The sequence below is a fragment of the Miniopterus schreibersii genome (assembly GCF_964146895.1).
Source record: "Miniopterus schreibersii genome assembly, chromosome: 3".
NCBI lineage: Eukaryota > Metazoa > Chordata > Mammalia > Chiroptera > Miniopteridae > Miniopterus > Miniopterus schreibersii.
The window spans coordinates 72,378,379-72,401,797 of record NC_138103.1 but is presented as its reverse complement, the minus strand read 5'-3'; the positions used below and the strand labels follow the sequence as shown (position 1 = coordinate 72,401,797).

The following is a 23,419-nucleotide window of genomic DNA, read 5'->3' as shown; positions in this document are numbered from 1 at the left end:
CGTTTTGTTTGTTTTGACTACTTGTTGTATTTGCCCCTTGTAATGTTACCCACTGCACTTCTGCTTCATGTGTGCCTGGAACAGCTATATCTACCCTCAAGCTTAAATCACATACTGTCTTAGTTTAGACAGTTTCCCGACATTTCTTTCCCAGCACTTGTCCATAATGGATCTCAGTAGTTTCTGCACCTTCCTCACAAAGCTGCTCTTCTTATTTTTGGTCCTAAATTGTGGCACTATTACACAGTCCCCCAGGCCAGAAACATACATTCTTCCTCCTGCTTTATCAACAGTAGATTACTAAATTTACTAAGTACTGCTTTTAGAACCAGTGGTTCTCAAAGTGGGGTTCTCAGGTCACCAGCAGCAGCAGCAGCACCTGGGAACTTGTTAAAAATTAAAATTCCCGGGCCCCACTCCAAACCTAATAAAAAAACAACCCTGGGGATGGATACAGCAATCTGTGTTAACAGGCTCTCTGGTGATTTTGACGCAAAGTATGAGGACCAGTATTCTAAACTCGTAGTTGTTAATTCTAGAAATTCATTTAGGAGGAACAAAAAACACTTGTAGTTGTGTCTAAAACTGAATGTATGTCCATATATACTTCTCTGAGAGGATAGCTCTTACTCCTTTTATTTCCAAATGGGTTCAAGGAATCCATATTTAAGACTGCTCCTTGCTTTCCGTTACCACCACCACTTAACCTGCGACCCAGTCCCTTTGCCTATGGTTCGCACCCTTTTCAACATATCCTCATGCTGTAGAGACAGTAACTCTAAAATGTGAGCCTGACTGTGGTCACTCTGCTGCTCCAAGGTTTTCAGTGGCTCCCGAACGCTTACGATTAAACGACCTCTTAGTACGACAAACACCACCTTTTACCAAGGCTTGTTCTTTTGTATGCATCTCTAGTCATTCCCAGCCTTTGGTCTAGCAATAGTAAATCTGAGTATTCTGGACATACCTCTCTGCCTGTGTATGTTCTGCATGCTTACTCTGGAAGGCCCTTCACCACTCCTCCCTCCTTCCTTGCCTGGCTAATTCCTATTTATTCAAGATTCAGTGCAACATCTCTCCTGGGCAGTCTTCCATTAGGACTAGGTTTAAGTGGCTCTCCTAGATGCTCCCACTCCCTGTGCTTATCCCTCTGGTAGTAGTTCTCAAACATTTTGGTCTTAGGACCCCTTTACACTTAAAAATTATTGAGGACCCTAAGAGATTTATAGGATACCTATCCATATTTACCATATTAGAAGTTAAAGCTGTGAAATGTAGTATTTTATAGCTCATTTAAAAATAATTATAAATCCACTGTGTTAATAATAAATGATGTATTTATGATTAAATGGTATTTTCAAAAAAAATTGAGAAGAGTGGCATTGTTATACATTTTTCAAATCTCTTTAATGTCTTTTAATAGAAGACGGCTGGACTTTCATATCTGTTTGTACGTTCAGTCTGGTGTGGTCTTTGGTAAGATACCAACATTGATATATGGCAGTTTCTTAAGAGTGGAATTGCAATGTGGACTGAATCTGAAATCATACCAATTAACTTTGTGTATTCTGCTGTATTAAAATCCATAGGTCTTACACTTTGATGACTTTTTTATTTTGTAATTGCATGCACTGGTTATTTTGAAAACAGTTCACTGAGTTGCAGAGATCTTCTCAATGTTCACATATTTCCTTATAATGTCAAAAGCACGCTTGTTAACATCAGTGGTATTTACAGCGGAAAAGACTTTAGGTACTGGAAAACTCTCAGGCTCAAGGTGATGGATGTAGGTTTAACAAAATTTGGATTTTTGCGTGAACACTCAAACTTACAGGTGCTTTTTCTGGAGACAACCATTTTCTTTGGGCATGCAGCAGAAGTACCACTTCTTTACACATATATTTTTAAAGGGATATATATATATATATCTTTATTGATTTCAGAGAGGAAGGCAGAGGGAGAGAGAGAAATAGAAACATCAGTGAGGAGAGAGTAATTGATCAAGCCCACAGCCAGGGCATGTGCCCTGACCAGGAATCGAACCCCGATCGCCTGGATCCCAGGTCGATGCCCGGCCGGGCGACACATGTATTTTTAAAAATATGTCTCTGTTGATTTCAGAGAGAGGAAGGCAGAGGGAGAGAGAGAAACGTCAATGATGAGAGAATCCCTGATCGGCCGCCTCCTGCACGCCGCCTGCGGGGATCGATCCCCCACGCGGGCGTGCGCACCCACCCACCGGGAATCCAACCGTGATCTCTTGGATCAGGTCGACGCTCAACCTCCGAGCCACGCGGGCCGGGCTCTTTTCACATATTAAAGTGACATGTATGCTAGGGCGAAGACGCAATACAATTTCACTCCTTTGTCAGGGTCATTCTTTAGACTAGCTTATTTTTAAAATCTTGTTTTGTATGAGTGTGAGGGGGCGAAGAATACAAAGCCCTGCTATTAGTGCGTTTGGCGCCGCTGTCATTATCCCTGCCAGGGTGCCAGCGGTTAAATCCACTGCTTTTACGCCGTCAGTGCCAGGGCTAACGTGAAAAAGCCAGCGTCGTCGTCTTACACCAGTTGTTTGACCTCGTGGACCCACTGAAGTTGCCCCTAGGACCCTCAGAGTTCCGCGGACGGCGCTTTGGGAACAGCTGCCCTAGTTTCCGGACTGCGGTTCCTGGTCCCTCGCGAGGCTGCAGGCCCCGCGCGGACCGTCTGTCACTGTTTCCCACGCGCCCCGGCCTAACGGCGTCTGGTGTGTAAAACAACAAACGGTAATGCCCGCGGAATGAGTGAAGAAATGGCGGGTTGTCAACCACCACGCAGCCTTCATCTTACCACCTGTCCTTCATTTACACAGCTTGTAAAATTTCCAAGTTCCCCTCCATAATTATGACGCCGGCCACTTTTTAAAATAGTTGGTGCGGGGGAGACGCGTGTGCATTACAGTGACGCCTCACGGTTGGTTAACTACGATCTGTGATGTCAGAGCCATTCCTCCCCCGCGACGCGGGCCGGGCTTTCCGCTCCCAGCCCTGCCCGCCCGGGAGAGCCGGGCTCCTACGCGCCCAGGAGCCGGGCACCTGGCCGAGCGCGGCCGGGTGAGAAAGCCCTCAAGGACCGTAGAGCGGAGGCGAGCGGCCAGAGCAACAGCCTCAAGGACCGACGAGCCCCAGGCGGCGGCCTCGCGAGATCCGCCGGGGACGCCGGGCTCGGCTTCCGCCGGCGCGCGCACCCGGGGAGCAGGCGAGTTGGGAAATGGGCGGCTAGACCTGCTCGCCGCCGTGAACTCGACCGCGGGAGCGCGCTCGCGGCCGCGCGTGCTCCGCTCTCCCGGCTCCGTCGCTGACGCGTCGTAGACGTTGGGGAGCTGGAGGGAGCAGCAGCGGGAGCGGGATGAACAGCGGCGGCGGCTTCGGGTTGGGCTTAGGCTTCGGCCTCAGCCCTACGACGGTGATTCAGGTGACCAATCTGTCGTCGGCGGTGACCAGCGAGCAGATGCGGACGCTTTTTTCCTTCCTAGGAGAAATCGAGGAGCTGCGGCTCTATCCCCCGGAGTAAGTGCTCCAGCTCGGCTGGGGGAGGGGCGCGGGCGCCTCAGAGACGCGGGGAACCCCGGCGCGGGGGAGGGCGCGGGCGGGGGCGCGCGGTGCCCGTCACGTGACCGCCCCGTCTTACCTTGGTGCCCACGTTTGATTAGGGCGCCGCGGCCCCTCGGTCCCACCCTTCTCGTAGTCGGACTTTGGGGGCTTTAACCTCTGCGCCGAGCCCTTACGAAGGTTGCCTTTTTGGTGCCTGCAGGACTTGTGCTCGCCACCGCGACTTCCAGTTCGGGGTCTCCCCCTCCCCTTTTTTTTCCCGAACTTAAGATGGCCGCAGGTGGGCCCCGAATTGCCCTCCCGGCGGACGCCTGGTGTGCGCTGTGGAAATCGCGGGGACTGCGCCCGAGAAGCTGCCCGGTTCTCAGGGCCTAGTGTCGCCCGTTATCGCTGACGGGGAGCCTGGAATTAGGATGGAATTAGGGCTGTGTTTGTCCTCGGGGCGGTGCTCACAAATTTAGCATCTGCTTGGTCAGTCTCATCGAACCCATCCATGTTGTTAAACATCCTGTGTATTCCCCCTCTTGGCAACAGATTAAAATTTCCTCCTGGAAGGTCACAGTGACCTAAACCTTCCAGAAAAAGTACTAGTTGGTATAGGATTATCTCCGCTGTGTACGCTTAAAAGTCCAGGTATGCCTGGCATCCACAGGTCGCCGGCACTTCCTAAGGAGTGTATTTTGAGATAAAATTTCCCTTGCACAATACTCTCTACGCACAAAATTTGTAATGGGTTTGTGGGTTAAATTTAAACTTATTTTTTTTTTTTTAAAGCTAGAGCTTAGAGTTTTAAAATTGCCCAAGATTTTTGTTATTTGCTACGATATAGATATTGATAAAAGTTGGCATTTGGATTTTTAAACTTTTAAAGATTTTTGCCCTCTACTTTTTGTTTCGAAGTAATTCATGCATACAAGGAAGTCGAAAGAACACCCATATTCCTGTCACCTGCGCTCGCCACAGTTGATTTCTTTCTGTCTCCCCCCTTCCCATCTCTGCCTCTACTCTCCCTCCTTCCCATCCTTTTGAAAGTATGCACAGTAGTCAGACACTATGACTCTTCATCCCTCAGCACTTATGTATCTCTTAAGTACATTCTCCTCCAATACCACAACACTGTTAACATGTCCAAGAAATTTAACATTGATAAAGTAATATGTTTCTATTTAAATTTCCCCAAATATTCTAATAGTGTTTCTTCTTTTTAATCTAGAATATAATCAGAGACAACCCGTTGCATTTGGTTATCTCCTTTAATCCAGAACGACCCCCTGTCACCTTTTTAAAAGTTACACATTGATATTGTGTTTTGTAGTTTGTTTTGTAAAATGTCTCATAATCTGGGTTTATATAGATTACTTCTACATGAATAGATTCAAGTAATACATTTTTATCAAGAATACTTCATAAGTGTACATACGTACATCTTTGTTGACTAACCATGGCATATATAGCTTTGAACATCTTATTTAACTTGAAAATGCTTTCCACTATCTCTTCATTTAAGCACTGGAAACTTCTTAATTGAGAAGTGCTTGGAGGAGTGCTGTAACCTGCAAGTATTAGAATCAGGCAGTAGAATATTTTGTACATAAACCTTTGTGAACTAACCTTGCTTTTAAGGTCCTGGTAATAAGGTATCTTGTAGATAGAACTACATCACAGAATAGTCCTCATTGGCAACATAGTACCACTTACATAGTTGAAACCTGGGCTTGGGTGGCAGCATGTTGCCAGTAATTATCTGACACTTAGTAATGAACTGTTTTTTGAAATCAAGTGTTAGTTACTTGCAGTTGATCAAAGAGAATAAGGAGCTCTTAAAGTTGGTACCTTAATATGAAGTGAGTGTGTCACAAACTGTAATGTTTTGCTAAATCGTAACACATACAGCACACACATGGCCGGCTTGGCTCAGCAGTTGAGCATCGACCTAGGATCCAGGAGACTGCAGTTTGATTCCCGTTCAGGGCACGTGTCAGGGTTGCTGGCTCAGTCCCCAGTAAGGGGCATGCAGGAGGCAGCCGATCAATGACTCACTCATCATTGATGTTTCTGTCTCTTCTCCTCACCTTTCCTCTCTCTGAAATCAGTAAAGACATATTTTAAAAATATATATAGCCCATATGGGCCAGGCAAAATACTTAATCAGTTTTTCCATAAGTGCAATCCCTTATTCCTGTTTTCAGAAAATATTGACATGCTTTGCTAATAGCATGTGTTCTGCCCTGTAATGAAGTTGTTGTAATCTGGTCAGTATATTAAAGATTTGTTTGCAGATTTGGGCTGAAATGGATAAAAATGCAATAGTAGTAGTTGTATTGAAGTTGTTGTAGTTGTTTTGCAGTGTCACAGAAACAGTATTTTGTGATTAATCCTTGGAAGCTGAGTAGAAATTAATTTGTTTTAAATTTGGAAATTATTTCTGGAATGTGAAAGTAGTTTGGCATTAACATTTTAGTGTTACAGTAAGAAATCTTTGCAGCAAGCTTTTTATTGAGGTATAATGTGCATACAGAAAAAGTGCACTTACCGAAGTGAACATATCTGTGTAACCAGCACCGAGATCAGAATTGTCTACACCCTAGAGATTTCACTGTGCCTCCCTTCAAAGGGTAATCCTATCCTCATTTCTAACACCATTTCTAACATCAACACTTGATTGATTGCCTGCTGTTTTCTTTTCTTCTCTGGTCTTCAAAAGTACTAGTAAGAAAGGCAAAATCTGTCATCTACTTATGTTTGTTTAGTTAAATAATGTAACCAATATAGTCACTTTATGAAAAATAGAGAAAAAGAAACACCACCTGTGATCCTACCACCCTATCAAAACCTCTTTCCATTTCCATGTGTTTTCCTTCAAGTCCTTTTGATGTGTCTGTTTTATTATGATGTGGTCAAAGGATTTATACACCATGATTGTAAAGTTTTACACTCAACCTATAAACATTTTTCATATTGTTATGTTTTATTTATAGTAATATTTACAGACTAATGTGTCCTAAGTGTTTGTGTCACTGAAATTCTATCATTGGAGATATATTGGCTGCTTTTTTGGTTTTGGTGTGTGTGTGTAAGTCAGTGGGTTTATGTAGAAGCAAGATTTGAGATGTGTACTTTTGATTGTCTACAATGATTGGAGGGCCTTCTGGCATTTATTGGATAGTGTCAGTCATTCATATTAGAAAGTCTTATACAAGGAAGAGTTGTGCCATACAGAGTACCACTGGAACCCTACTGAGTAACGTGTCAGTATTTTCATACATAAAACTATATATTTTGTTCATGTTTTGGATTATGTCTTTGGTGATATATCCTCAAAGGGTATGTATTAATATAATAAAATATTGGCTATATTATTACCACATTGCTTTTTAAAAAAAAATGTTCAGTGTCGTCACCATATTTAATGAAAAACAAAATAACCAGTTAGGGCCCAGGAAGTTTAAATTATGGTCAGAAAGTTGGTTTTGTGATTTCTGCATTAAACTCAGAAATTCTGATTTTAAAAAACAAAACAATTCAACAAACGAAGTAAGATGCTATTTGGATACTTGCTACTTTCTTTAGAGGCGTACATTTAGACTAAATGGAATATGTAACCTTTCAGAAATTAAAACTGTAGGTCAAAATTACATTATAAAGTGATAATCATATTCAATTTAAAAAATTGAATCTATTTGATAGCTTAGATATACTAGAGAGAAAGCTTAATTATTTTATTTTATTTTTTCATCATCATTTACCCCCTGTTTCACCTAGAGAGAAAGCTTCAAATATAAGATTTGGAAATATACTAACTTATAAATAAATAAATACACTTGTTTACTGAGATACTAATCATCTGTATTTGTGCTTGCCACTGTATCGTAAGCCTGTAGTGTTCAAAGTAAAACGGTGTCACTACCTCTCTTGAAAAGCTCAGGTGTTTACCTTTGTAGGTGAAGAAAATTGCTTACAGCAGTGGTGTAGCCCTGTCCACGACCCATGCTTCTAGGATAGTGCAGTTCAGAGTAGACCAGAGGTTTTAAAGCCATTCCTGGGCTTCTCAAATCTTGGTGGCAGGTCTTAACATGTAGTTGCTTTACTAACCAAGCTCACATTTTCTAATTTGAAGTGATAAGGGTTTCAAACAGAGTATTTGGAAATGTGTTTTAGTTTTTAACAGTGATTATTTAGGTTTTCATTCTTTCTCGAAAAGATCTGTCAATTTGGGAAGTGTAGTTTCAGTGGTGGTTTGTCAGGTTTTAGATTTCAGTCCTAAAAGAGAGTATACGTGTTGCAGTTGCTAGGGCTTTAGTAGCTGATTGTAATCAGATTTTTAAATATATTTTTTTGGTTGCAAAAGACAGAAACAGTACTGTGCAACCTAGCTCAAGAAGAGACATTGAAAAGAGGGAGATTTCACTAAATTGGAGAATTAGGACTATAGTACAGGCAGGCCTCATGGGACCAGGGACTGAACCAAAAGGGTTTCAGCGTCCAAGGTACAAAGCCTCTTCTTAGAGGCCTTGTCAGCCTGTTGGTTTCTGTGTATCTGCTCAATTTCTTTACTGACCAATTCTCTACTCACTCATTTGGCACCTGGCCCAGGCCCTGACTCTTAAGTGACTTTCCAGGCAAAAGAAAGAGAATCTGTTGCCGGTTAATTTGTTCAAGGCGCCCAAATTACAGGTTGCCCGTTAGCCAGTGGAATGGGCCCTGGTACCGTGAGGCTAACCAGTTGTGGCTAGAAGCTTACATCTGCTGAGGGTTTCACTGAGGAAACTGACAAGTCCTTTGGGAAAGTATGTAGAAAGTTTTGGTACCACATATGGATAGGATGGGTACCTAATTGCTTGGATATCTTAAAATGGCTTTCCAGGATACTTGAGCCTTGAAGAAAAATGAGTTACTATTCAAAAAGGGAGTTATCATGAGCAAATGGGACAACGTACACAGTGATGGCCCAGATGTTCTGGATGTGTTCTGGGAACCACAGTATTTTTATGCCTGGATTTTGGGGTGCATTTAGATGATAAAGCAAGAACAGAGGGTGTCTTTGAGGAAATTTTAGCAGTGGAATGACATAAACTTAGGGTTTAGAAAGATCACTCTGGCAGCTTTTGTGGAAGACCATTAGTAAGGAGTTGAGATTGGAGGCAGTGTGATGGGTGAGGAGTCATTGTAGTAATACAGATGAGAAACGAGGGGCCTGAATCAATGCGACACGTACGTGGGGGGCAGTCTTCATAGGATTTAATGAACAATTGTATGAAGAAGAGGGACAGGTGAAGGAGGGAAACAACCCCCAAATCTCAGGAGCTTGATTTTAAAAAGATGATTTCTCATACTAAACTGGTAGGGTGGGGAACTCGACTCACTGTGGCCACTCACTCTGAGATGAAGCTGATGTATCAGGCACCCATCTTTCGAGTGTTGCTGGTCACTGTGGCACAGGAAAAGAGCTGAGCAATGACCCTTAAAGCTACCAGATAGTATATGACGGCAGTTCTGCATGGCTACACTTCAAGGAAAAAGAAATGGAATTTTACCATGTAGCCAGAAGGAGATTTGTAAATATTTGGTGAATAGTGCTAATGGTGTTCACATTAGTGACGCCCAGATTTCTCACTTGGGTAATGTGTTATCTTTAACTGAGATATGACGTATAGGACAATGGCAGGACTTCTGATGGAGAATGATGAATTTTAGGACTTAATAAGTTGAGTGTAAATCTGGTGACGATAAAGGGGTAAATTCCAGCAGGCGCTTGGAACTGGGAGTGTAGAGCTAGGAGAGGCCTAAGTTGGAGACTTGGTAATATAATAGAAAGGTGAGTTAACTCTGAATGTGAAGGTTATTACCTCAGTGACAAATACATGAAGCGATTGCCTTAGACGTCGAGTGGTGGTGGCCGTGGCAGGGTGGGGGTGGGCTGGCCTGACCTGGAGCCTGAATTTGGATGGCGTTGGGCAGGGGTGAGTCGAGTTGGGTTGGGTGAGAAAGAGGTGGAGCTTTATTTATTTATTTATTGCAACTTTAATTAGCCTAGTAATGTTAATAATAATATAAATAATTTCAAGTTCTAAGTGAAAACGTTTTATCGGAGTTTTTTGTTAATAGCATAAATATATATATTTAACCATTATCAAGTGGATTTGCTGGTATATGTGAAAGATTTTTTTATTTTAAAAGTTATGAATATTTGTGAAATTACTAATTAAATAGTACATTAAGATTGCTTTAAAATTCTTGATTAGTTGTATGGTAAAGGTTGCTTGAAATTTGGAATTAGGTGATTAGACTTTCAAGTTCCAAATTTGCCATTTACTAGATCTAGGATTATGGTCAACTTCCTTGACCTGTTTTGTGAGCTAAATTGCTGTCATTGCACAGGCATATATGATGTTTTTCAAATAACCTTTTCTTTTTTGGTGTGAAAAAATCTTAATATTTTTAAAGTATTGTGCATTTATGTTGTGTATTAGCTATATATTTTGTTTGGGTCTTTTTTCCCTTGTTAAAGATAATTAAAGACTTTAATTGAAAATAATTATGGACAGGCTGACGAAATGATCATCCTTGAGGATAGTGTATTTTTCAATCTAACAAGATGGATTCATATTATGGAAAAATTGCTTCAATCTGTGCTTTGTCTGGTTCTTTTTTACTATAGGCCTGCCTATATTGAACTAAACCTAGTAGGACTTGTAAGAGTCTTTGCACTTCTGCATATAATATGTAAAATTTTGTTTGTGGAATCTTTTGTCTGGAAAATCATAATGCTGCTGCTTAGCCTGAAATAGTCTAGTATATGCACAATACGTCAATTTTAATTCAGTGTTACGAAGTTTTTAAACAAATGTGCCAGGGAGGGGTTAGAAATGGTTACAAAATTTTAAGTCTTGAGGATAAACAGATTTTGCCTGTTTATACACTGGTTCAGCATCTTTGAGTTAAGCAGCTGTTTTCACATTTTGCCCAGATTAAGAATTTAAATGTAAAGTTTTAAAATTCAAATTTAAAGTTTTTACAAATAACCCTAAAGGGCTGCTTAGATTGCCACCAGTCTTTGCAGACAGATCACCATTAAAAGAGTACGTTTTGCTATTTCATGTCTTAATGATCTTTAACAACAAACTTTGTAAATCTTGATTATGTAAAGACCTAAGAAAAATTTTTAGCGAACACGACAAAAACAGCCAGATGTGTGTCTAATTGTTTTTCTTTTTATTTTGCAGCAACGCACCTCTTGCTTTTTCTTCCAAAGTATGTTATGTTAAGTTTCGTGACCGAGCGAGTGTTGGCGTGGCCCAGCATCTAACTAACACGGTTTTTATTGACAGAGCTCTGATAGTTGTTCCTTGTGCAGAAGGTTGGTATTTCATATGTTTTTTTCCTATTGTTTTATTCTCTGTACTGTCTGTTAACTACCTTTGGCTTTCATAAAAATTGACATTAGATAGTCGTCTGGCGTGCGCATGTGCGCGCACGCGTCTGTGTGTATGTGAGAATGAAATTTGGAGAAGGAAAACATTTTTACTAATAAAATATATTAAAATTGTTTTTTACTTAACATAAGTTTGAAAAATAGTTAAACATTAAAAAAATTTATAAATTGTTTTCTCCCGTGTGCTTAGGCTTTCTGTAGTTAATTTGCAATTTGTAAAGAAAGCTTTCTGGAGGGAAAAAGAGGGAGGGGTTGTTTGGGGAAATTAATTTAAATGTGTAAATAAATAAGCACTTTTCTCTGTATACAATATTAGGGATATTACGTAATAAAAAATGTACACATTTTGCCAAACTGGGGTTAAGTGATATTTATGGTTATGAGAAAAACATTCATAGTTGAAGCTTTAAAGTATTCTCTTAAGGTAATTTACCTTGTTACTGAAACCATTATTTCATATTCAGTGTAATTGTTTGCTATGCAACTGGAATTTACTTTTTTCTTCTGGCTCCTTTATGGGGGGAGGTGTAATTGGAGAAAAATCATGAAAAGCAAATTTCTTCTATCAAAGAAATAGTTGTTGAAGATGTGAACAAGGCTGAGGCCTTATAGTTACTCGTTAAATTTTATGGCTTAACCTGCTTTAAGAGCTAATTATTACTAATATTTATTTTTTAGTAACTTCTATTTACAGAGCCACTCATATAATAAGCTGTGCCGAATTTGACAGTTCTGGTGTGTAATTAACTTTTATTCAGAGCACTGACTATGGCATGTGTACGTGGATTTTAGAATTGGGTTATAATTTAAATGTCTTTAAAATGTATTTTCACTGGTGGATGGTAGTAACTTTACAACATAAAAATTTTATCTGGAACAATTTAATATACTTTCATATGTAATGTTTTAAAACCTCTTTTAAAAACCAGGCTAACATTAAAATAACTTAATGTATAGTAAACAGTTTGCTGTGCTTTAAAGGTTTTATGCTTATTTCAGAATGCTATTCTGAGATGCCAAAAACATTATTCAGATACAGCGAGAATCATTCTTTTGTTTTTGAAGTCCCAGAATAAACATTCTGGATTTTTTCAGATAAATTTGAAAGTATTTTTCCTATGCCTGGGGGTTAGAGTAGGGTGGGGAGAATAAAAATGGATTCAGGTTAATAATTTGCTAAATCTATCCTTATCTGCTGATCTGTAAAGGGACAATTAGCCTAAAATTGGAGAGCCAGGTGAGAAAGAGCTGGTAATAGTTTAGTTCTGTATACCAAGTTCATACCAGTTTCACACTAAGTAAGCTTCATGGGGGGGAAAAATCAGGCAGAAGGTTTATCAAATGAAAAATTATATCATAAAAATATGCCACCAGCAGCACAGGATCTTATATTCTGTTGGCTCATTACTGAATTAGAAGGAAGAATTTGATCAGTTGTTGCTTTGTGGAACCTTACTAGAGTCCCATAGAATTTTTTAATATAGTATTTGAGAAGCCCTGGCTGTGATTCGTCATAAATTTTCAAGGTTATGGGCAGGTAGAGGTTCCTTTTTTTGTTTGTTTTAATTGATAGAGATGAATAAATGCACATTATACTAGCTTTTGAATATTTTTAATACCATTTTGAGACAGAGTTATACCATTTTTTAACATGAAAATTTAAATACTTTTATTGCAGTTTAGTTATGTGTTTTAGAATATTTACCTACAAAATAACTAGTATTAGAAAAACATTCAGACACATTTTTCATTAAACTAAATACAACAGATGAATTTATAGAACCTCAAGAATGTCATAGGGAGCTCCTACAGATCTAATTATGAACTGCAAGCAAAGTAATGATGTTTTATATATTGTACCAAAACAGATAGCGAAGTGAGTTTGAGATAAACCAAAGGAAGGAATTCCAGTGGAGTAAGTTCTGTAAGAGAGATATACTATGGTGCTATAAGCAGTGTTCTGTTTACTTCTCTGACTGCATTCTTTGCTTGATGTTAGAGAAACAGCATTATGAAAGAAATGAGAAAACCATAGAAAAAGTTTTAGGAAAAGTTTTTCAGTTTCTTTCAATTTGCTGTTTTTTTAAAAAAAAAAATACAGAAAGTATTGTGAGGAGATCCTAAACTGTATAAGTAATGTTTGATGTGTAATTGTTTCATACAGCATTAGCTATTGTCAGTAAAACATGCCATTTCAAAATAAATATACTTTCATTATACTTGTCCAAATATGACCTCTTTTTGTTGTGTGCATCTCAGATTTATTTTTATAAATGTTAACACTTAGAAAAAGATAAGGTCAGACATAACAAGGGTGTCAGCCTAATCATCAGTCATAACTTTATGTCCACATTTTCTGGTAGATGGATTTTGACTATTAATTTGGTTTTGTATGTTTTCTCTATGTGATATTTGTGCATTATTAGATGACTAGACTGGCCAAGGCAGACCTGTTACACTTGCCTGACACTTGCCTGAGTTAGGCATTGTTTGCCATGCCACTAAACCTGCCGTCAAGTGAAACCTTCATTGGGGAAATGAGATCGGAGTCTGAACCGCAGAAGATGGACGCCCTGTCTCTGTTTTTTTATTGTTTTATTTTAATTTCATTTCTTTTTTTTTTTTTATTTTGTCCCTTTTTTGTTTTTGTTTTGTTAAATCTCTTTCACTTTAACTTGTGAGCTGGTTTTCCAGTTCTTAGTAAATGGTATTCCATTAAGGGTTCATAACATTGCATTGCAAAATATATGGAGAGATGATCAGCAGAGCTCAACCTTAAGATAAAATAAATTTTCACAGTAAATTAGGATACAGTGTTAGGAGTCTCAGTGGGAACACTAATTGGTGTTTATAGACTGATCAGGTACATTTTGTTGTTGAAACACTGATAAGATTATTAGAAACATTTTCTGATCTCAGTGCAACATTTTTGCAGTTTTTCTTCCAAGTCTACATCTCCTGTAAAAACCAACTGATAGCATCCTTCCCCCTAGAATTTTAGGCATAGAGAATCAGGGAAAGTAAGTAAATTTCTTATAACAGTTTGGGGGTAGAGGATACAAAGAGACTTTTATGATAGTTACTCATTTTAGAAAATAACATTTCCTTGACTTATAAAGACTAGTTTCCTATGAGGGGAATGGATATTTGAGAAACTGTTGAATACTTGTGTATGTGTTTCTCTGTTTGCTTGAATTTTTTGTTGAGAACTATTCAGAGGTTACTAGCTTCAAAATGGATTCTGAGATTTAGGACTACTACTTTAATACTGTGAGAAACATTGTTATCTCAGTTGTCATTGAGTATAATTTGGGAAAAATGCTCAATGCTTATTTGTTTTATACTTTTATATACTGATAGCATTTAAAGGGTAAGTTTGATAGAATTCTGTTTTGGAAATTAAGTAATGGAACTTCTATCTTGAAGTATCTTTAATAGTAATTAGAATAAGAAAAAATAGTGTGCTTACACTTAGACTTGGTATTATTGTTTACTACTGTGAGGCAGTAAGTCAGACAATCTACTGATGCTTTTTCTTTTTTTAAGTCAAAAGTGAAAGGCTTTATAATATTAAGTATTCAACGTTTGGCCTGTGTTGAATACCCTTTTTGTTTGAATAGTCTTTCTACAATCTCTTATATGGATAATTTGGCTTATTTAATTGAAAATAATATTAAATTGGGACTTTTCTAGATTGGAACTCTCAATTTGTTTTTTTTTAGCTGTATACATTAGGGTAGCAAAGCACAGGGTTTGTACCTTAGGACTTCATTTGATTTATCAAGATGTGTTCAGGTTTTGCAAACATTTAAAAAATAATTCCTATTTATAACAAAATAGGTCTAATGGCAATATAAATAGTATAGTATATTTGTGGGTATACAGATACATGTGTTAATACTCATAACTATTAAATATAAAATAAATTGTTATTTGATGTTTCCATTAAGGCCTACCTACCTTTCATTTCTTTATGCATGTTAAAAAAATCTGTGCTTATGCAGAATTTACACTGAAATAATAAAATAACTTTGTTTTTGAAATTAGTAGATTAAAGTAATATACTTTGTTCCTATAAATAAGGTTTGACCATTATTTAAGGCAAGTTTTAAAATCCATTTTGAATTCCATTCATGTTTAGAGATATGTTTAGATAACATTGTTTAGAGGTTTATCTTTGCGTATCTGGTTGTTTTAAATAGAGTTTTTACCAGTAAAACCCAGCAATTTACTCCATATGCTATTTTCAGGTTAGCATGATATGTGCACTGTGTTTTAAATTACTTTTGAAGAATTCATAATGGAAATGTATAGCTAGCTAATTATGAGTAGTTCTAAAATAGCTATATATAGTCAACTTCTTTAGAAATAATTTTGGGAAGGGGTGTAAGAGAGTACCAGGAAAAATGCATGAAAGCTGAAGTTCTTATTAAAATTAATTGATTAGAATTTAATAATTAAATATGACAAATTAATGGACTTATATCAGAATAAACTTTTCAGTTTTTAGTCGTAGGAATTTTTTTCTTATGGTCTAAGATTATTTTAGTGTTACTGTTATTAGAAGATGTTTATAAGCAACACATTTAGGCATCAGCTGCTCATCTTCAGATAAGTATACATAAATTGGTTCTAAAAGTCAATGGTTTAAAAAGTTTCCTGAGATTAGGGAACTTTTTGTTAGTTACTCTAAAAATTTTTTAGCAGTTTCCCAAAGCATATTCTTTGGACCTTGATTTTTTTGGAGCATTTCTGACATTGTTGGTGAGGTGCCTTATTAACTGAATGGGTGTAAGCTTCATTTTAAACTGAAGCTGATTACATGCAGTAGGTTTTTGTTTCTTCCTGTCTACTTGAAATTAAATGGAATTTATTGAAAGGGTTATCAAAATTGTTTGCATCACAAGTAGGTAGTTTTGATAACAGGATAGGGGCACTCAGTAAGGAACAAATTTCAATTCGCACATAATTTGTTTTTTCTTTTTCTTTTTTTTGACTAATTTGGTTATTTGCCATTTCTGGGGATTAAACTTTAAAAAATGTTCTTCTTTTCTGTATCTGATGTTCTGTGTGCTATTAGTGATGCAGCCAACACGAACGGTTGTCATGTGTAACACAACTTTCGATCACCGCGAAAACACCGTCCTGGGAAAGCGTCCATGCTTGATATCGTTTGGTTCATGAACATTAAGTTTCCAGTACAGGTGACCCATAGCTCAAAGTGTTAAATAATTGTCTACATTATTCAATTTTTAAAATAATATTCCATTAATGAGATTGTTAGTCTTTGAAATTTTGCTCACTTTTATTTTTCCTAGTAGAGCAGGATAAAAGGAAAGACTTAAGTTGTAATTTATTTCTTTATACGGATCTGATAGATAGATTCATTTATTATTATTATTTTTTAAGTACAAGGGTAATTGTAAAATCATAGTGTAAAGTTTGTGTGGTGTTTCTGCTTTCTGTAATGTTTGAAACTTGCCTCTGCAGGTAAAATCCCAGAGGAATCCAAAGCCCTCTCTTTATTGGTTCCTGCTCCAACCATGACAAGTCTGATGCCTGGTGCAGGCTTGCTTCCCATACCGACCCCAAATCCCTTGACTACAGTAAGTACTATATCGTCTTCTAAAAGGGATGAATGTTCAACTGTGTAATCAGTTGAAGAAAGAGCTTAGAAATTTTTTATTTTGAATCTTTTTTTTTAAATAGAGAGGATCTGAAATGTCTACTTAATTTTTCCCCCTCCAGTTTTCACTGACTTCAACGATCTTTGGGAATTCTGAAGTAATTGGAGAGTCACTTATTTATTTTTATTTTTTATATTTTTAAAAAATACCTTTATTGATTTCAGAGAGAGGAAAGGAGAGGGAGAGATAGAAACATCAATAATGAGAGAGTCATTGATCGGCTGCCTCCTGCACGCCCCTGACTAGGGATCGAGCCCGCAACCCAGGCATGTGCCCTGACCGGGAATCAAACTCCAATCGCCTAGATCCCAGGTCGACGCTCAGCCACTGAGCCATGCCCGGACGGGTGAGAGTCATTTAAATTTGAGGACTAAAATTCACTAGTAAATCAGTTATTAAAACTAAGCATTTTAGATAGCATGGTGAATTGGAGAACCTAGGTAAGGATATTTCCCAGTTCATGAGGACTACATTTATTTTAAAAATATAAACTGAGCCCAGCCAGCATGATTCAGCTGTTGAGCATCGACCTATGATCCAGTAGATCATGGTTCAGTTCCCAGTCAGGGCACATGCCCAGGTTGCGGGTTCGATCCCCACTCAGGGGCATGTGGGAGGCAGCCGATCCATGACTCTCATCGTTGTTTCTCTTTCCCTTCCTCTCTCTGAAATCAAGACCTATTTAAATAAATAATCCAGTAAAAATTAGGTGCTGTGATATTGTTAACTGTTAACACAATCAGTGTTGGTGAATGTCCAAGATACAGTTCTTTCTCATTGTTTTTGAATTCACTCACTAGCTAAAATTTATTTGAAAGCTCAAAATCAGTACTTGGGGTGCTTTTGCGGTCCTTCACTGACACACACAGAGTGATGATAAATTTGAGTTGTTTGATATGTACGCTCCCGGATGAAGTCAGCACCACTCTGTTTTAGATCTACTGCTGTACAAGTGGACTGTATTTGCATCGTGCTTTATTGCGTTTCACAGATGTGGTGGTGGTGTTTTGTTGTTTTGTTTTTAACAAATTGAAAGCAAGACCCTTCACTAGCAAAAAGATTACAACTCACTTCATGTGGTAGCCTGGAATTGAAACTAATATCTCCAGGGTATGCCTATAAATAAGTGTCTTTTTTTGTGGTCTGTTTAGTGCCATGTTTTTCACATTTTGTACCTTCTGTTAGTGATTTCACTGTTTAAGTTAGCCCCCAAGCGTAGTGCTAAAGTGCTGTCTAGTATTTCTTAGGGCTAGAAGGCTGTGATGTGCCTTAAAGAGAAAATATGTGTTAGGGTTCATTCAGGAATGAGTTGATAGTGCTTCTGGCTGTGAGTTCAGTATTAATGAATCAACAATATATATTAAGTAAGGTTTATTTAAACAGAAACAAAACATAAAACAAGGTTATGTGTTGGTTGATGAAAATATTGTGACCAGAGGCTTGTAGGAACCTAGCTTGTACTTTCCCTGTGAGCAATGATTCATTATTCAATAATTGTTTGTGGCAACTTTTAGGACGTAGTAACTACTGCAAATAATGAGAATTGACTGGTTTTAGTGTTAAGTTTAAAAGTGGGTAAAATATCCAGATAGTTAAGAAATAATGTTGAATTTCTCATTACATTCAAAATTACTATGAACTCACTCTCAATAATTCAGACATATACCTGGCTTAAAGTTAGGAACCCCTGGTTTCTTCCCAGTCTTGTTGAGTTGATCAATTCTTTTCACGATTAGAGAATGGTAATTTTTGATACTAACAAAATCTTTTTTTTCCTTTTTATTTTTAATAGCTGGGTGTTTCCCTTAGCAGTTTGGGAGCTATACCAGCAGCAGCACTAGACCCCAATATTGCAACACTTGGAGAGATACCACAGCCACCACTTATGGGAAATGTGGATCCTTCCAAAATTGATGAAATCAGGAGAACAGTCTATGTTGGCAATTTGAATTCCCAGGTAATGAAGAAACTGAATCTTTCCCCTTCTTAAAAATCATATAGATTGATAAAGTAATATTTACCTGATTTTTTTAAGAAAGAATATACTTTATTAAAATAATTACTTTGTTTTTTCAGACAACGACAGCTGATCAGCTACTTGAATTTTTTAAACAAGTTGGAGAAGTGAAGTTTGTGCGGATGGCAGGTGATGAGACTCAGCCAACTCGGTTTGCTTTTGTGGAATTTGCAGACCAAAATTCTGTACCAAGGGCCCTTGCTTTTAATGGAGTTATGTTTGGAGACAGGCCACTGAAGTAAGAAACCCTAAACAAAGAAATTTTAATGATTTTGAAAAACTTTAAAGTATTTTTTATGTAATTAAGGCTTTTTTTTTTCTTTTTAATAGTAATTGGCAATTTGTGGAAAGGAAGACTTTGTGTTAAGTATAAATGAATACCTGAGATATTTATTTTAACCTTTACGGTTGTATTTGAAGACATCTTATTTTTTATTTTATAAGGTCTAATTTAATGTTAATGTTGTTTATATACCCTACATAATGATCATAGGTCTTTTTCCATAAGCTTTAACAAGTCAGGTTGGCATTGCATTATGACGAGACTAATGGACAATTAACAGATAGGTTGAACTTTAATAATACAGTAATAAGAATTTTGGTAAATCCAAAATCCCATGAAGAAAATAATATTAAGTACTCAGAAATGATTTAAACCACGTATTTTGAGTTTTAAGGTTGGCTCACATCTTTGTTTGCAAAATGAGAAATTGATGTAGCCTGTCAGATACTTTATTTCATGAGATTATTAAGGTTAACAGTTTCATCTGAATTTCATAGGCAGTTGCCTTAGTTATACAGTTTGATCAGGATTCTGCTATTAAAGGATAAGTAACTGTTCCTAGTGAATGCTTGTCTTCTCATTATGGAAGGGGTAAGTGAGACAGAAGAAATTCATTGATGTGCATCAGAGAAACCACTCTTACCTAGTAGAGAAAGAGCTTGATCAAATTCCTCCCACATTCAAAGCTGTGTCTGACTCAGCCATGGTCCAGAGGTGATTAAAAGGGTGTACAGAATGCATAGTTTCCCTTCCTCTTCTTGGGTGCAGAGGTTATCAACAAAATCTTATAATCTAAGAATAGCAGTGATTGATTTTAATATTGGTGTAGACATTTTAATTTATTATAATTCTAAGCTGTTTGGGGAAAGCAGGTGTCCTGGTCTATTCAAGTTGTTAAAGAAGTCAGCTCTCGTTCAGTTTCTTTTTTTCTCTTGCTTTTGGCTTTGTTAGCAAGAGATGATGGCAGGTAGAAATGATATTCATCATGGTTTTGAGGTTGGTTTTGATTGTTCTGTATTTAGCTATATTACTCTTAATGTGCTTTCAAGACATTGATTTATAAATATATGTATCATGTAAACAACTGTTTCATGTCTTGTAAAAGATGGTGTGTATTTGTGATACGCTAATGTTTTTAATTTAGAATAAATCACTCCAACAATGCAATAGTAAAACCCCCTGAGATGACACCTCAGGCTGCAGCTAAGGAGTTAGAAGAAGTAATGAAGCGGGTACGAGAGGCTCAGTCATTTATCTCAGCAGCTATTGAACCAGGTAAGGCCACAGTGTTGTTACATAGGTCATAGCTTAAGAGCATAGAATCTTAGAGCTGCAAGGAATTTTAGAAATTATCTTGTTCAGTCCCTTCATTTTACAAACAAGAAGACTGAAACTCAAGAAGGAGTAAGTGACTTACTGATGTCAAAGGTCAAAGAAGTACTTAGCACATTCTTTTCCCGTGATACTGAATTGAGGCCCATTAGCCTGAGTTAATCAGTGTTTTATACTTTAAGAGCAAAATTAGTGCTCAAAACTGATTTGCTTAAAGCAAAGTATAAATGTTATTGTGAGGCTAAAAACAAGAATAAATATATTTAAAATATGCTTAAGCAGACTCACTTTTCATCAAAGTTTTAATTTTAAAAAATAAAAAAGAGAGTCCATGATTTAGGAAAAATACACTCTTAGCAAGTTGAAAAAGAACCGCCAACCTCTTCAAACTTCTGTGTTGCTAACTAAAACTTAAAAATCCAATCTAAAAATGTCTAGATGGTTTACATTTTAGCAAATTTTCTAAATCAGTACTCAGAATTTAAGCCTCAATTCTAGCAAAATAAATGGAGAAGGATTTAAAATCACTGTTATAGGAATTACAGACATGTTATAATCGTACATTATGGCAGCAACAAACTACTACGAACAGCTGTTTATAACCATCTGGTTTATATGTACTGCTGCAGGGTGGCTGCACTCAACGAGTTTTTGCAATGACTTTCTTGGATGTTTCTGAAGGATAATTGCACAGGAGGAGGATGTGCAGAGAGTAGGCCCCTTGCACTATGTGTGGTACATTCCACTTGTGCCTGATTATTAACTGGGATCTTTAATTGTTCTGAGCTTACACTGCAAAGTGGTTTTTTCCTCCCAGAGTCTGGAAAGAGCAATGAAAGAAAAGGCGGCCGATCTCGTTCCCATACTCGTTCAAAATCCAGGTCTAGCTCAAAATCCCATTCTAGAAGGAAACGATCACAATCAAAACACAGGTGAGAATTTTTGGTATTTTAAATTTCTTTGATTTTGTATGAAAAATAGTTAAGATTTCTGAATTTTTGTCTAAATACCAGAATTTAGAAATTTCCTAGAGTTCACCAGAAAGTATGGTTACCATTAAATATTGCTTTAATTATAATTACTACAGTTAAGAATGAAATTTTATCTCATTAATATATAATTTTTATTTCAATTAATTTTTAGTTTTAGAAGTTGGTTTTCTTTAAGATGCCCTGTTTCTGATTTTTCTAAGAGTAAACTAGCCTTTATACAGAACTGAAAGAAACTTCATATTGAGAAAAAGGAACCATGTGTATGGTGATGCTGAAGTTGCTGTGTTGCCCTCCCCCCCCCAACTCAAGGGCTGGGAAGTCCCACCACAGATCTTGCTTTCAAGTCATTACCTATCTCCAGTACTTTGGGACCTGAAACCAGGAGTAACTTGCAGCTTTAGTTCCTACTATTGTGTTGTGCTTAAGCTCTGTTTCTGTTTTGTTTATCTTATTTTTGAGCATAGCTCTGTTTTAATTTTCTTTTTAAATCTGTTGTTTTGTGTTTGGCTCAAGGGGGACTTCAAAATGTAAACTTGTAACACCATTTGATTGCTAATCTAAAGTGATAAGTATTGTCTTTAAGATGTGGAGGGGCAGTTACTGAAATGTGAAAATGGATATAGTGGATTCTAATAGCATGCTATATGTGCACATATACTTACGTCTAAAGAGAAGAGGTAGAGAAAAGTGTGTGCATGTGTGTGTGTGGTGTGGGGGTATTAGAGAAAGAGGGGAGAGTTTGAGGGGAGGGAACCAGAATGCTGCTGTATGTAGAACTTCACAAGCAAGCTCAGTTTAATCTGTTTTTCTGTGTTGTTCAAGTAGATTGAAACAATGAGATAGGATAATAATACTCTGTTTGATTCTAGTAGACTACAGTTCTTGCTGTTTACTGGTGTATACTTCTCTGTTGTTAGTTTGCAAAATCTCTTTTGGGATGTGGTTTTACTGTCTAGTCTTCCATACAAGGCAAGTTCAGATCCACGTGAAGGAAATTGTTTCATGTACAAGGAATGACGCAGTGCAGCAGAAGTGGAACTGGAGAAGGGAAGGGATATAGAAGCAATAGGGCTAGATTATGCATGTTACCATAGGTTAACAGGATGTGAACAGAAAAGGAGAGCAAGGAAAATCAGAATTGAACTGAAGAGTAACAACCTCTTTTCTAAGGAAAGAAAAGACCAGTGACCTGAATCTCATTTTGTGTTGATTTTAAGAGCCAGGCTCCAAATCTAATACCTTCGTGGTTTTCTAGGCCAGAATAAAGCCAAATTTAATGATTGACATCAGTATTTCCTTTATAATCTCTGGGAAGCTTTATCTTATAAAAAATTATTTGGGGCTAATTTATCCACTGTAAGGTTTTCGCTCTTATTATTTTAAGTATATTTGGATATTTTCCCCTTCCAAGGGTTAATGAGGGGAGGATTATTCAGTCTAAAATGAAATTTATTAATTATGGTTCTCATTCATGGGAGTGCTTTCATGTAGGTCTAACTGTGTAGCTTTATAAATCACCTTTCTTGACATCAGTTGATCCTTGAACAACATAGGTTTGAACTGCGTGGATCCACCTATATGTGGATTCTTTTTAATAAATACATAATCAGCTCTTCATATATGTGAGTTTAGGATTCATGGATTCAGCCAATCACAGATCGAAGACAGTGCATATATTTGATCTGCAGTTAGGAATCCATGAATGCGAAAGGTGGACCGTATGCATTGTTCCATGCCATTTTGTATAAGGGACTTGAGCATTTGTAGATTTTGGTATTTGTGGTGGGGGAGGGGGATATTTCTGGAACCAATCCTTTGTAGATTCTGAGGGGTGACTGAAGTTTTGGGGGAGTAACAAGATTTTTAACTGTGCAGGGGTCAGCACTCCAACCCTGCATTGTTCAGGGGGCAGTTGTATATATACACACATACACATACATACACATATCTACATATATACATGAATATATACACACACTTTACAAACACATTTTTGATAAGCATATACTATTTTTATACATGGTTTATAGAAAAACATACAACCTTTACTAAGTTCTTAAAGAAATAGGATGAGTTCTGTTTA

The 23,419-nt window shown here is 37.4% G+C and overlaps 1 protein-coding gene across 4 annotated transcripts in view; it reads left to right on the top strand.

Moving 5' to 3' along the window:
• The first annotated feature begins 3,000 nt into the window (after positions 1 to 3,000).
• The window catches only part of SREK1 (splicing regulatory glutamic acid and lysine rich protein 1), a 40,429-nt gene continuing 20,010 nt past the window's right edge, over positions 3,001 to 23,419 (top strand). For 2 of the 4 annotated variants that reach the window (XM_081133780.1, XM_081133779.1), the window contains exons 1-7: positions 3,001 to 3,551; positions 10,817 to 10,950; positions 16,516 to 16,631; positions 18,505 to 18,669; positions 18,789 to 18,967; positions 20,157 to 20,287; positions 21,162 to 21,276. In XM_081133780.1, the coding sequence (XP_080989906.1) occupies positions 3,391 to 3,551; positions 10,817 to 10,950; positions 16,516 to 16,631; positions 18,505 to 18,669; positions 18,789 to 18,967; positions 20,157 to 20,287; positions 21,162 to 21,276 (1,001 nt within the window). In that variant the 5' untranslated portion in view covers positions 3,001 to 3,390. Of the gene's footprint in view, positions 3,552 to 10,816; positions 10,951 to 16,105; positions 16,230 to 16,515; positions 16,632 to 18,504; positions 18,670 to 18,788; positions 18,968 to 20,156; positions 20,288 to 21,161; positions 21,277 to 23,419 lie in introns of those variants that run through there. The other 2 variants (XM_081133781.1, XM_081133782.1) reach the window with 2 other exon arrangements.